Genomic DNA, 12494 nt, shown 5'->3' on the forward strand with positions numbered 1-12494 from the left:
GGCTCTGGGTTCTCGGTCCTACTCTAGGCAGAGCCTCAGCTGCTTCATCTGCGAAATGGGCATTCAGGAAGCTTAGGTTGCCACGAGACCCAGTCCTCGGCCCTAATGTGGTCAGCGCCGCGGAACTGCCAAGCGCGAGCTGCCTTTGCCCTCTGAAGACGCACCTCCTGTCTCAAACCCTTGGCACACGTGCTGTCGCCTCTACCTGCAGTGCCCCTCCTTCAAAATCCAGAGCCAGGACTTTGATCTGCGGGGGGCGGGGGGGTGGGGAGCGTCCCTAATCCCCGGGGGGTGCAGAATCAGCTGCTTCCTCCTCGGGGCGCTCCCAGACCAAACTTCCTCAGTGTGACACTTCGGTGGTCTCTGGTCGTGCCTGTGTCCCCCGTGATCTGCTTTCTCCCTCGTGAGAGTTTGCCCAGGTATAGTGGAAGTCACACAGATCTGCAAACGTGTGCGTTTTAATGTTAAGATAATGTCTAGTACGTTGCAGGGTACCACAGGGGACCAGTCCCAGTAAGTAGAGGAAGAGGCAAGCCCGCCCCCCCGCAACCATTGCCAGCAGTCCTCAGCACCGGAGGCCTTGGGTGGTGAGCATTTCCTGGAGGCCACCGAGGCCTCTCTGGGGCGGAGTAGCGGGGTGGGGTGTGGGGGGGTGAGCCAGGCAGCCGAACGCAAGCACTGAGGGCGCTTAGGGTCTGCCCGGGGGGTCCTGGGAACTGTAGTTTGGCACTTGCCCCCTGGGGCTCAGCCTCTGACCCTGGCGCCCCAGCGAGCCCGTGCCTTGTGCAAACTCAGGAGCCTTTCCCTGTGAGCCAGGACATGTCACCGGTCCTGTAGGAACGAGAGGAGGTGTGAGGGCAGAGGGCAGCAGGCTCCCCCTGGGCACCAGGAGCAGCGGGCCCCTGAAGGCAGCAGGAAGCTGTGTGCGGCCCTGGTGCCCGGTGGGGCAGTGCCCTTGGGCAGAGGGGGAGACCACCAGGCGCAGGCTCCGGGCTGAGGTGGGAAAGGCTCAGAGGAAGGAGAGGGCGCACGTACTTGCTGTGCAGCACAAACAGCCTTCTCGAAGGCAAGAGGGAGAGACAGAGAAGGCCAGGGAAAAGCGTGTCATTCCTGCCCCCTCCCTTGGTTCCCCGTTTCCAGCGTGAGCCCCCCTATCCCGTGGCCTCCAGGCTTTCCTCGGCCCTGGGCAGCAGGGTGGGCCTGGGGTGTGGGGGGGTCTCTGCAGGTCAGCTGAGCCCACAGGATGAGTCCCAGTGGTGCCATGCTAGGATGAAGTTACAGCAGTAATGGCTGCTGCCTGGTGTCCCTCAGACCCCAAACAACCACCCCAGGACTCTGCCAGGGCCTCCCCAGGAGCAATGCGAATCACATTTTTCCATGGCTGTGTTCTAGGCAGTGGGGTGTCCAGGGCCCTGTGACTGCCCTGGCAGTGGGTCTTGACCCTTCCCTGCAGCACTGGCCCCGCCCTGGACACGGCCTTCTTCCCTTCTACCCACAAAAGCACAAACAAGCAGCCCGCTCCCAAACCACAACCCTTGTCCCACGTGACACCGTAGCCCTGGGAGCTTCAAGCTGGTTGATGGGGGGACAGGGAGAGCCCCGGGAGGCTGTGGGGGCAGCTTGAACCAAGGCCTCCGGGACATCTGCCCCCTCCCCGGGGCCTCCAGCACCCAAGCTCACTCCACTTCCCGCTTCCGGATGGTGCGGCCGGAGGCCAGAACCTCAGCCACCTTAGACACGATAGGATCGTAGTTCATGCTGGCCACAGAGATCACCTCGTCGCCCCTGCAGGGAGAGGTGGCCGAGCCTAAGGACTGCCAGCAGCAGCCCCTGTCCTTGGAGACCCGGATGCAGCTGGGCCCAGGGAGGCTCCCGCTCTGAACCAAGGGAATGCTCTGACCACCTGGCACCCCCTTGGCCCAGCACAGCTTCTGGTCCCGTGGGACCCCATGAGGCTCCTGCCCAGTGGGGTTGAAGGCCGACACCTGTCCTGGGACCCCGCCCTCTACCTGTGTCACTGTCCTCGGTGTAAAAGTAGGCCGTCAACCCCCATCTCCAAGAGCTGACCTCAGATTAAGTGTCCGCCTCCCGCGGGGCGGCTGTGCCCCACCTCTGTGCCCCTCTCCTGGCCGGTCCCCCGCCTAGCTGGCCCCCCTTGGAGGAGCGCTTCTCCCGGCCAAGTGCCCCCCGCACCCCCGTGGCTCTCACTTGGTGTAAAAAGCCACGAACTTGAGCTCGTCCAGATCCCCTTGGATAATGACGTCGTCGAAGCCTTCTCCGTAACCTGCAGGACGGGCGGAGGGGACGTGGCTTCACCAGGTCCGCGTGCAGCGCCCTTCCCACGATGCCCCCGGCAGACCTGTAAGGGGGGTCCTGGTCCCGCCGCCAGCGAGCTCCTGGCTTCCACCTGCAGCCGCCGTGGTCCCGCCCCCGGGATGCTCCTAGCCCCGCCCCCGGCGCGCGCCTAGCCCCGCCCCTAGGTTGCTCCTGGCCCCGCCCCAGGATACTCCTCACCCCGCCCCTAGATGTTCCTAGCACCACCCCCTGATGCTCATGGCCCCGCCCCTGGATGCTCATGGCCCCGCCCCTGGATGCTCTTAGTCCCGCCCCCGGATGCTCCTGGACCCGCCCCCGGGATGCTCTAGCCCCGCCCCCAGATGTTCCTAGCACCACCCCCTGATGCTCATGGCCCCGCCCCTGGATGCTCATGGCCCCGCCCCCGGATGCTCTAGCCCCGCCCCCGCACTCCGCCACACCTGGGCCCCGCCCTCACCGAGGCCCCTTGGTACCTGCGTAGCGCAGGCTCTTGCCGAACATGGCGGTCCACAGGTACGGCACCGTGCTGATCTCCGCCTCCTGCGCCAGCATGTTCTGGGCCGCCACGCGCCCTGTGGGTTCCGCGGTCGTGAGCGCTCCGCCCCGAGGCCTTGCCACCCCTCTACTGCCTGCCCGCTCCCCCTCGCTCTCCGGGGACTCCTGATATGTGGGGCAGGGACGGTGAGTGCCCACCCCTGCTTGCCAGTGATGGGTGCAGAGGTCACGCGGGGCCCAAAGCTGGCCATTGACGTCCAGTGCCTGGACTGGGTCCGGAAGGGGCCGGCTTCCTGGGGCCACCACATCAGGTGTGACTCAGACACCTCACCAGACAGGTCAGGTCTGAGGAGGGAGGCAGGACAATGGGGCACCAGTGTCCAGGGAAGCAAGGACGACAGGCTGATTCAGGGCCTGAGACAGAAAGGGGGCGTGGCTCCCCCGTTTGACTGAGGGGTCCCGTCTGCAGCTGGATGTCTGTGACCGTCCCCTGGACCCTCCCGGTTAAACGTTAATTATATGAGCAGTTCAAAAGCTTGGAACTGTGGAGTTGGAGAAGACTCTTGAGAGTCCCTTGGACTGCAAGGAGATCCAACCAGTCCATCCAAAAGGAAATCAGTCCTGAATATTCATGGGAAGGACTGATGTTAAAGCTGAAGCTCCAACACTTTGGCCACCAGGTGGGAAGAACTGACTCATTTGAAAAGACCCTGATGATGGGAAAGATTGAAGGCGGGAGGAGAAGGGGATGACAAAAGATGAGATGGTTGGATGGCATCACCGACTTGATGGACATGAGTTTGAGCAAGCTCCAGGAGTTGGTGATGGACAGGGAGGCCTGGTGTGCTGCAGTCCATGGGGTCGCAAAGAGTTGGACATGACTGAGTGACTGAACTGAACTGATATTAGCAGTTTGTGTTCCTTCAAACCTAGCACCAACCGCAGACCTTGGACCTGAACAGAGGTTGGCACCAGGAGAGGGGCTTCAGGCTCAGACGACATGAGGGTGAAGGGAACGGAAGAGGGTGCAGGGCGTCTGGCCGTCTGGCCTCTGAGAAGCTAACTGGCTGTACCTGCAGCTGAGGGGCCTGGACCATGTGTGTGCAGTGACCGCCCAAGGGGAGGGGGAGGTGGGTTTCCAGGCCCAGACGGCCACCTCCCAGGGGCCTGCAGGTGGCAGCCAGGTTCACAGAGTCTGTCGGGTGGCCCAGAGGGGATGCAGTGGGGAGCTGGACTGGGTCCTACTAACCGTCCCCCCAGGTGACTGCACGGGTTGGCGAGGACTTCTGAGGAACGCAATGTTTGAGGACAACGGGAAAGGAGAGGCTGGGGCAGGGGCAGTGGGCGGGACACTGTGGCGGCAGGACTGGGCGCCCAGAGGATGCTGGAGGCGTCTAGAGAAGGAGGTGGCAGCGAGCCAGCTCCGTCACCTATGTGAGGCTGGCTGGACAGGCCACTACAGAGCCTTGAATGGCAGACCCCAGGAGCAGGACCCAAGGGCAGCAACTGAGGGGCAGGCCTGGGGAGAGGCTGGGACCTGGGGACGGCCTCCCGCCCCCTGCTGCCTCCGGGCTGGCGGTACCCTGGGCGTGAGCCATCTGCCAGTGGGGAATGTTCACTTTGCGGTTGTTCCTCCAGGCCAGAGGGAAGGTAACAGCGTCGCCAGCTGCAAACACGCCGGGGATGTTGGTCTGCATCATCTGTGGGGGGAGTGCGGGGCTCATGGGTGGGACAGGCACCCCACGCGGGTCCTCCGCCATCCCACCAGCAGCTTGCCCACCTGCCCCAGCGGCCCCACCTTGTTGACGGGGATGAAGCCGCGGGAGTCCAGACTGATGCCGCTCTGCCTCAGGAAGCCCGTGGCAGGCACCGCGCCTGGCGGGACAGGGCCACTGTGTCCACGCCTTCACAGCCCGTCCCCTCTGCGTGGACCCCCAGAGACCCTGGTGTCTCCCATCAGGCCTCAGGTACCACCTCCGAGAAGGTCTCCATGAAGCCCCTGGCAGGGGTGGGCATCCGCACCTTCCCCCAGCCCGTGTTACCTCCCCCCGCAACTGGCACCTCAGCTGGAGCAGGGGCCAGCTAGAGCCTCACCTGTGTCCACGCAGTTACTGGGCAGGGGTCACCAGAAGCATGCCCTGTGCCAGCCCAGGCCAAGCACCAACTCCCCAAGAGCCCTGACCGGTGGGCATGGTCAGACAGGCTGGGCAAGGGGAAGGGACTGGCCCAAGGTCAGTGTCGAGCAAGAGGGGGTGACCCTGCTCCCTGTGGCCGCCTGCCCCCTACTCACCGATGCCCACCACGCAGACGTCGGCCCGCACCACCTTGCTGCTCTTCAGCACGACCTCCTTCAGCTGCGGAGAGTGGCGGGGCGGGTGAGCAGCTCCAGGGCACAGGAGAGGGGCAGAGGGGCCGGGATGGGGGCAGTGGAGGAGGGCCCACCTTGCCCTCCTGGGCCCGCAGCTCCGACACCTCAGTCTGCATGTAGAACTTGACGCGGTTGTTCTCAAACATCTGCCAGTGGGGGTGGGGCGGGGGGCGCAGGGGTGAGAGCTGAACGGGAGGTACAGGGTAGGCGGGGCCGGCGCGGTGGGTCCCCCGGGGCTCACCTTCATGAGGGCGTGGCCGACGCGCTCCCCCAGGAACCTCCTGAAGGGTGTCTCCTCCACCTCCACCACGGACACCGAGTGGGCCTTCTCAGTCAGGTAGGCGGCCACCTCCATCCCTGGGGCGGGGCGGGGCGGGGCCGGTGCGGCGGGCTGGCACCCTGCACCGCCCCTGCCAGCGCCGCCCCGGGCTCCCCCGGCTGCTCACCCAGGAAGCCGGCCCCCACGACCACGGCGTTGCGGCCCCGGGCCAGCCTCACCACGCGGTTGGCGTCCTCCGGTGTCCGGATGGTGAACACGTTCTCCACGTCTTTGCCTTTGCAGCTTAGGGTCTTGGGGCTGAGACGGGCCAGAATTGGGGAGAGGGGCGGCTCCCAGCTCCCCCTCAGCCCCCGCCCCGAGTCCTCCCCCTGCCTGGCGGGGGGCGCGGGGTCCCTCCCACCTGCTCCCAGGCGCCAGCAGTAGCTTGCTGTACTCCAGCTTGAAGCCATCCTTGAACACAGCCTTCTTGTTCCTGACGTCCACCGTGACCACCTGAGACCCCCGCGGGGTAGAGCGTGGCCTCCAGGTCCTCCACCGTGCCCCGTGCCCGCCAGGCCCTCTGGGCAGCTCCACCACCCGCTGAACCTTCCTCCCCGCACCAGAGTGGCCCTCTCACGCTTCAGCCCCACCTCCTCCTCAAAGCCCTCCTGAAGCCCCTGGCCCCACCCCGCTACCCTGGGGCCGGCCCTGTGTGTACTATGATCGCCTCAGGCCTGGGGCATCCCTGGGTGCCTGGGCCCCTGGGCAGAGGGGTGCGGAACACACCCACACCTCCAGGGGCCTCACGCCCGCCCTCCACGGCGCCCAGGAAGCCCTCCCAAGCCTGCTCCTCCGCCTCGTCCGCACCTGGGCCTCGGTGAGCACCTCGATGCCGTGGGCTCGGAAGAACTCCTTGGGCCTCAGGGCCAGCTGCTCCGGCTGTGCGTCCAGAGACTGCCGGGGACGCCGGCTTGAGACGGGGCCAGGCGGCCACCGTCCCCTTGGCAACTGAGAACCGAGGCCTCGTGCGTGCGGGGCAGCCCGGGCCACACAGAGGCTCCAGGGCGGAACTCTGCCGACCAGACCTCCTGGGCACCACAGACGGGCCTGGCACAAGCGGAGAGGGCAGCCGACCGGACCCCCGGGGGGCAGCGAGCAGGGTCCCAGGGGCCCTAACTGTGGGCAGAGGGGCGAGGGTCTGGCCCCGCCCAGCGTCATTCACGCCCCGCCCAGCCCCATTCGCGCCCCGCCCACCTTGCTGAGCTTGGGCCGGTCGTAGGGAAGGTGGCGGTCCAGCGTGCACAGCACGATCCGGTCTGAGAAGCCCTCCTGCCTCAGCGTCTCCGCGCACACCAGACCGGCTGCCCCTGAGCGGAGGGGACGGCGGGGGACAGGTGTCAGGAGCCCCGTCCCCAACCCACCCTGCCCCAGAGGACCGACCACCAACCTGCGCCCACGATCAGCACGTTGGTGCTGCCGCTGTAGCCGGCGCTTGGCGAGATGCACGTGGCCATCACCTTGGTCCTTCGCTGCAGCTGCAAGGCCTGGGGGCGGCCGGCAAGCTGGGGGCAGCTGGGAGCGGGGGTCACCGCCATCCCCTCTGTGCCCACCCAGCGGGCCAGGCTCTCCTGCCCCAGTGGTGCCTCTTCCCCACCGGGGAAGCCCTTGGCCGGCCTGCCAGGCTCCCTCCCACCCCAGGGACCCAGAGGCCCTCCCGTGGCCTTTCTCTCTGCCTGAGTTCCCCAGCCCCCACACCCTCACCTGCTTGCTGGCCCGGATGTACACCTTCTCTTTCTCGATCTTCACCTACAAGGGCTGTGGAGCTCAGGCCCGGGCTTTGGGGTGCTCCGGCCCCTGCCCCCCCCCGGGGCTCACCCCACTGCACGCCAGGCCCCACCTGGAACTTGTGCAGACTGTCCAGGCCCGGGAAGTCCTCCAGGTCCCCGGTGCTGACGTTGAAGCAGGCGCCGTGCCAGGGGCAGCGGACCCGGCCACGGGACAGCACTCCTGGAGGGGGCAGGGCTGGGCCACCACAGAGGCCGGGCTCCAAGGGCACCCCGGTCCCGTGCCCACGGCCCCGGAGCCCCCCACCAGCAGATGGAGCCCCCGTGGGCACCCACACCTCACCTTTCACCAGGGGCGCGCCGTAATGCGGACACTTGTGGCCCAGGGCGTGAAGCTCCCCATTGTCCTTCACCAGCAGCACCTTGCCCCAGCCCAGCTCCACCTCCCGCATCCTGCGGGGGCGGCTGCCCTCAGAGGCTAGGGAGCAGCCCCCAGCCCCAGACCAGCAGCAGCCTCCGAGGCAGTGCCCCACCCCCGCCTCCCACGCCCTCCCAGGCCCAGCACCCACTGGCCATTCTCCAGGTCCTTGACGTGGCAGACAGCGGCCTCCACGCAGTCCTGGGCGCCGGGGTAGGGGTGGGCGGTGGGAAGGCGCTCGTCCGCGTGGAAGTGGCGGGCGGCGCCGTTGCCCTGGTAGGCCCGGGGGCTGCCCTTGCTGCCGGTGGACAGCTCCTCCTTGCCCCGGTCCTTCTCGGGCAGCACCACCTCGATCTTGAGCTCCACTGTGGGCAGGCGGGGTGCGTGTGAGCCTCCAGCCCAGCCCATCCCTCACCTACCCCTCCAGTGGGGGGCAGAGCGGAGGTACTGGGGGGGCCCTGGGCAAGCTCAACGTGATGTCTCATGCATTTTTTTCCTCACTAACAAAATGAGCCAGGGGCACCAGCAGCGCGCATTCGCCCCAGATGCGGCCCCTTCTCCAGGAACCCACGTGCGGGTGAGAATTTGGGGCTGGAACCCTGCTGACCCCGAGGGCGCGGCCACCATGGAGGATGGGGGCGGCCTGAGGACACAGCCCGGGTCACGGTCCCTGAGTGAATCTGGGTAACGGAGGTCTGCAGAGGTTTGAAACTTTTTCAAAATTAAAAGAAAAAAGTGTATATGCTATGTAATTTCAACTGGAGATAGCTGCTCTGGCCAGCTGGAGAACCCCTCATTATTTGCCAGGTGCTGAGTGCAGGGGGCCTTGAGGGTGGACCCCACCCAGGCTGTGTGTGCGGAGGACACAGGCGTACCCCCCTCCCGTGGGGCCGACTTGGGCAGGCACTTAGCGAGATTATCACTTTCTTTATACTTCTCCACATTTTCCAAATTCCCCACTATGAGCCTCGGGTATTTTTCTAATTAGAAGGGAACAATAAACAGAATTTTCAGCAGCGATAATCCAGCCTCCTGGCCCGCGGCTGCAGGGAGCAGGGCTAAGCACAGGGCGCTGAGCCCTGGCACAGCATGGGTGCCCCCTGCCCCAACCCTGGGCCCCTGAGCCCGCAGGCCCCTCCCCCCAGACCTGACCTCCAGAAACAAAGAGCCCAGGTGGCTCCTCGGGGCCTTAGCCCAGGCGGCGGTCCCCTTGGCCTGGGCCCTTGTGCATTCCTGGCACAGCTCAGCCCGGCTGGTCCTCCTAGACACAGCCCGGGGGCCACCTGCACTGGCTGCCCGCCCCCACGCTGCCCTAAGCCCCCAGCCCTGCCCGGCCCCTCATCCCTCCATCCAGCGCCCCCCGCCCGACCCAGCCAAGGTGCAGGCAGGGCTGAACGCAGTTCCCTGAGTCCAGGGGCAGGAAGGGCCCGCCCACACATCACACCGAAGCTGTTGCATCAGGTGGGGGCCTCTGGGTGGGCTGGGCTTTTGCCTTCATTTTCCACACTCGATGTAACAGCGATAGAATGTTTTCAGAAGAATTAAAAAGAAAAATACCGTGGACTCAGCTGACACCAGTTACGTGAGCTGCAGACCAGAGCTCACAGGAGCAGCCTGGCAGGGGCCCAGAGAACAGCCAAGCCCAGCTGCCTTCATCCTGTGTCCTCCAACAGAAGACGCTCCATGATGCAGCCTAGGGAGGGCGCTGCGGCAGGAGCCACGGGACCCTTAGCCCCTGTCAGCGGACGCCCTCACTGTAAAATGGGAAGAGCAGAGCTCACCCCCTTGGGGGCAGTGCAGCTGAAGGAAATAATCCATGCAACTCAGAGCAGATGCCCAATAGGTGAAGCTGCTTGGCAGTGTTTATTTGCTCAGCTTTGAGCCTCCTGGTGGCCACGGCAAAGAGGGAAAGCCTTTAAGTAGCAGTCGTGCCCTAATGAAAGGAAGCTGACCAGGGGCTTCCCTGGTGGTACAGTGGGTAAGAATCTGCCTGCCGATGCCGGGGATTATGGGTTTGATCCCTGGTCTGGGAAGACTCCACATGCTGTGGAGCAACTGAGCCCCGCACCACAGCTGCCGAGCCTGTGAACCCAAACTACTGAAGCCCTCCCGCCGAGAGCCTGTGCTCTGCAACGAGAAGCCGCCACGCTGAGAAGCCCGCACACCGCAACGAAGGGCGGACCCTGCTGGCTGCAGCCAGAGAAAGCCCGGGCAAAGCAATGAGGCCCAGTGTGCCAACAGCAAGGACACAGGCAGGCGACCAGATGCCAAGAGACCTGCACTTCTCCCAAGTTCTGAGTTTAGAAAGGACAGGCTAGGAGCACTTCCCGAGAAACACGGGGCTCCTGGAGCCCGGGGTGTGCTGTGACGTGCTCTGAGCCACAGGGGCCCTGGAGGTGGACAGGGAGGACTTTGCCCAAGCCTCTGTGCTCCTTTGGGTCTCCCTGTGGGCTGGGGACCCCCAGAGAACTCTCCTGGCTGGAAGGCTCTCATTCCCATGCGCTGAAACCCCAGACCTGCCCCGAGTGGGCCCCGGGGCCCTGAGTTCCTGCCCCCCGCCACAGCCCACAGGGAGCCCAGCCCCCCAGAGAGGAAAGAGTAGCATCCTGCGAGGGTCTCCCGGGTGCCGGGCCCTGTGCCAAGTGCAGCAGTGGGCGCGGGGGCACAGTTATGAGGCCTGTCTCATGGTGAGAACACAGAGGCTCAGAGAGGCGACGTCGCCTGCCCGAGGCCACACAGTCTGGAGCAGGCACCGGATTTGAGCTCAACAGCACTGCCCCTGGTGTGGTAAGAGTGACCCGCCCCTGTCCCGGGGGTCCTGGGGTCGGGGCTCTGACAGCGGCAGGAGGGCCCCTGTGCCAGGGCATCCAGCCAGCCCTACAGGAGGCTGCTCCAGGGCCAGCCAGCACCCTGGGGCCCCCTGCCGACGGGCGGGAGTCACGGTCAAGACAGTTACGTCTTTTGCCCAAGGGCTGGGTTTCCGCAGCTCGGGAGCAGGGGGCCAGATGCAGGGGTCCCTCTGCCTGGCCTGGCACCCCCTTGCCCCCAGGTTCCTCCTCAGGCCCAGGGAGAGGAGAAAAGGCTCGCGGGCTTCCAGGTCGTGGAGCTGCCGGCTATCAGGTAAGGGCAGCTGGGTGAGCGGGCAGGGGGCGGAAGTGCTTGGGCCAGGCAGGGTGGGGATGTCCTCCGCCAATGGGGAGTGTGTCCAGAGAGGCCTAGGAGGCAGCCCGAGGTCACACAGTGGTCAGAAGAGACGGCAGGGCCGGACCTGCCCGCTCCACCTCTGAGTGGCCTTGAGAGCTCAGGCTTATTTTTTGGGGGGATGTGGGTGAGGCTCAGAGAGATTGCTCGAACGCCATGGGTCACATGGTGGCCGGGGTCTCCCCAGGGCCCCCTTCCTCAGCCCTGAGGGGGACAAACCCCACCCCCGCGCATGCCCCCAGCAGCAGGAGGAAGCCTCCCCTCCCCTCCCTGAGAAAGGCACCGCCATTGTTCCCACCGCCAGCACCCAGAGCCCCAGATAAAGAGGGCTCCAGCCGCCCCCCCTGCCCACAGCGTTAGCATTCGGCGGCCTCCGGGTCTGACCTACTTCGGAGGCAGAGGGGGAGGGACAGAGGGAGGCGAGAAGGGAAGAGGTACCTGGCTTGGGCTTGGAGAAGCAGCCGCCCATGGCGCGGGGCCTGCAGGCGGGAGGGCGCGCTGAGTGGCAGCTGTGGGAGGCCTAGGGTGCCCCCTGGGGCGCTGGGCCCCCCGCGGCTCTCAGAGATGCTGGCGCTGCCATCCAGCGGGAGCTGCCTCCGGGACCTGCGGGGAGAAGGGCAGCTTCGGGACCAGGGCTTGGTTGAGGCTGCGAGTAGAAACAGCCTGGGGGCTTCGGAAAGGGGCCGCGCTGGGGCCGGGTCCCCGAAGCATCACAGACGGCACCTCCCTCCCGGCCCCCCAGGCTCAGCACCTTCACTCCCCTCCCCTCTGGCCTGCCTCCCCCTTAGGCCCAGGAAACCCCCTGATTTCTGCAGCCCTCAGAGCGCTACCGCCCGGGAGCGCTGGGGCCCTCTGTTCTTCTGGGCGGCCACCGTGCCTGGGGTCAGACCCGGGTCACCTTGACCAATCAGAGCTTCTCCTCCTGGCTGGGGGCACATTTAGCGCTCCCTGGCCCTGCCCAGACCTCGGCTGGCAGCCCCGGTACCCACCTCCTCCAAGGGCAGCTGCTGCCTCCCGTCCCGGCGCCAGAGTGGACCGAGGCCGCCCGTCTGGGAAGGCAGGGCCAGGGGCAGGGGTCCAGGAGGCGGCCCAGCGTCCACCCCTCCCCCAGCGCGCCGAGGCCAGGAGGGCCGGGGGCGGGGCCGGGGGCAGGCCACCGGTCCCCAGGGAAACACAGCTCCACGTGAACAGAAGTGGGCTGCCCGCCCGGCCCGACGGGGTGGGGGAAATGGAGGCCAGGCGCACCGCCCGCTTCCGCCCCCTCCCCCACTCTCCCCCCAAGCCTCTGGTATTGGGGTTCTGCCCAAAAGCAGATGGAGACACGGGAGGGCCCAGGGCTTGCCAGTGTCAAGCAGCAGGTAGGGGCGTCCAGGTGGCCTCCCGCCTACTGACTTCCAGGCAGACGGGCCCAGGAAGGCCCTGTACCGCCCTGCAAGCCGCGGGGCTGAGGAGGGCTCACCCCCTCCTCCAAGAGACCCGGCGGCCAAGGAGCTCCCAGGACCACAGGGTGCCTCCTGGAGCATGCAGCTTACAGGCTGGGCTCGGAGGGCCAGGACGGAGCTGTGGCGCCGTGTCTACAAGGGTCTCCCCACTCTTATCCCCCCAGAAGTTCTTCCTGGAGTTTAAGCAGCTGAAGTCCACCTGATCTGGTTC

At 66.0% G+C, this 12494-nt stretch overlaps 1 protein-coding gene across 2 annotated transcripts; it reads right to left on the reverse strand.

Moving 5' to 3' along the window:
- Positions 1 to 448: 448 nt before the first annotated feature.
- Positions 449 to 11909, reverse strand: AIFM3 (AIF family member 3). Of its 2 annotated transcripts, XM_070385544.1 has the most exons (19): positions 11831 to 11909; positions 11280 to 11444; positions 7792 to 8005; positions 7336 to 7675; positions 7200 to 7244; positions 6886 to 6982; positions 6693 to 6805; positions 6306 to 6392; positions 5860 to 5951; positions 5626 to 5756; positions 5421 to 5536; positions 5254 to 5325; positions 5102 to 5165; positions 4610 to 4686; positions 4394 to 4511; positions 2790 to 2888; positions 2209 to 2284; positions 1681 to 1785; positions 449 to 831 (listed from the first exon to the last, which is right to left on the reverse strand). In XM_070385544.1, exons 2-19 carry the CDS (start codon positions 11308 to 11310, stop codon positions 792 to 794), a joined length of 1917 nt encoding a protein of 638 aa, XP_070241645.1. In that variant the 5' UTR covers positions 11311 to 11444; positions 11831 to 11909; the 3' UTR covers positions 449 to 791. The 2 variants fall into 2 exon arrangements, with proteins under 2 accessions (XP_070241645.1, XP_070241646.1); XM_070385545.1 differs by lacking the exons at positions 11280 to 11444; positions 11831 to 11909 and having other exon boundaries at positions 7792 to 8300.
- Positions 11910 to 12494: the final 585 nt, after the last annotated feature.

This window comes from Bos mutus, chromosome 17 (genome assembly GCF_027580195.1).
Source record: "Bos mutus isolate GX-2022 chromosome 17, NWIPB_WYAK_1.1, whole genome shotgun sequence".
In the NCBI taxonomy this organism is placed as follows: domain Eukaryota; kingdom Metazoa; phylum Chordata; class Mammalia; order Artiodactyla; family Bovidae; genus Bos; species Bos mutus.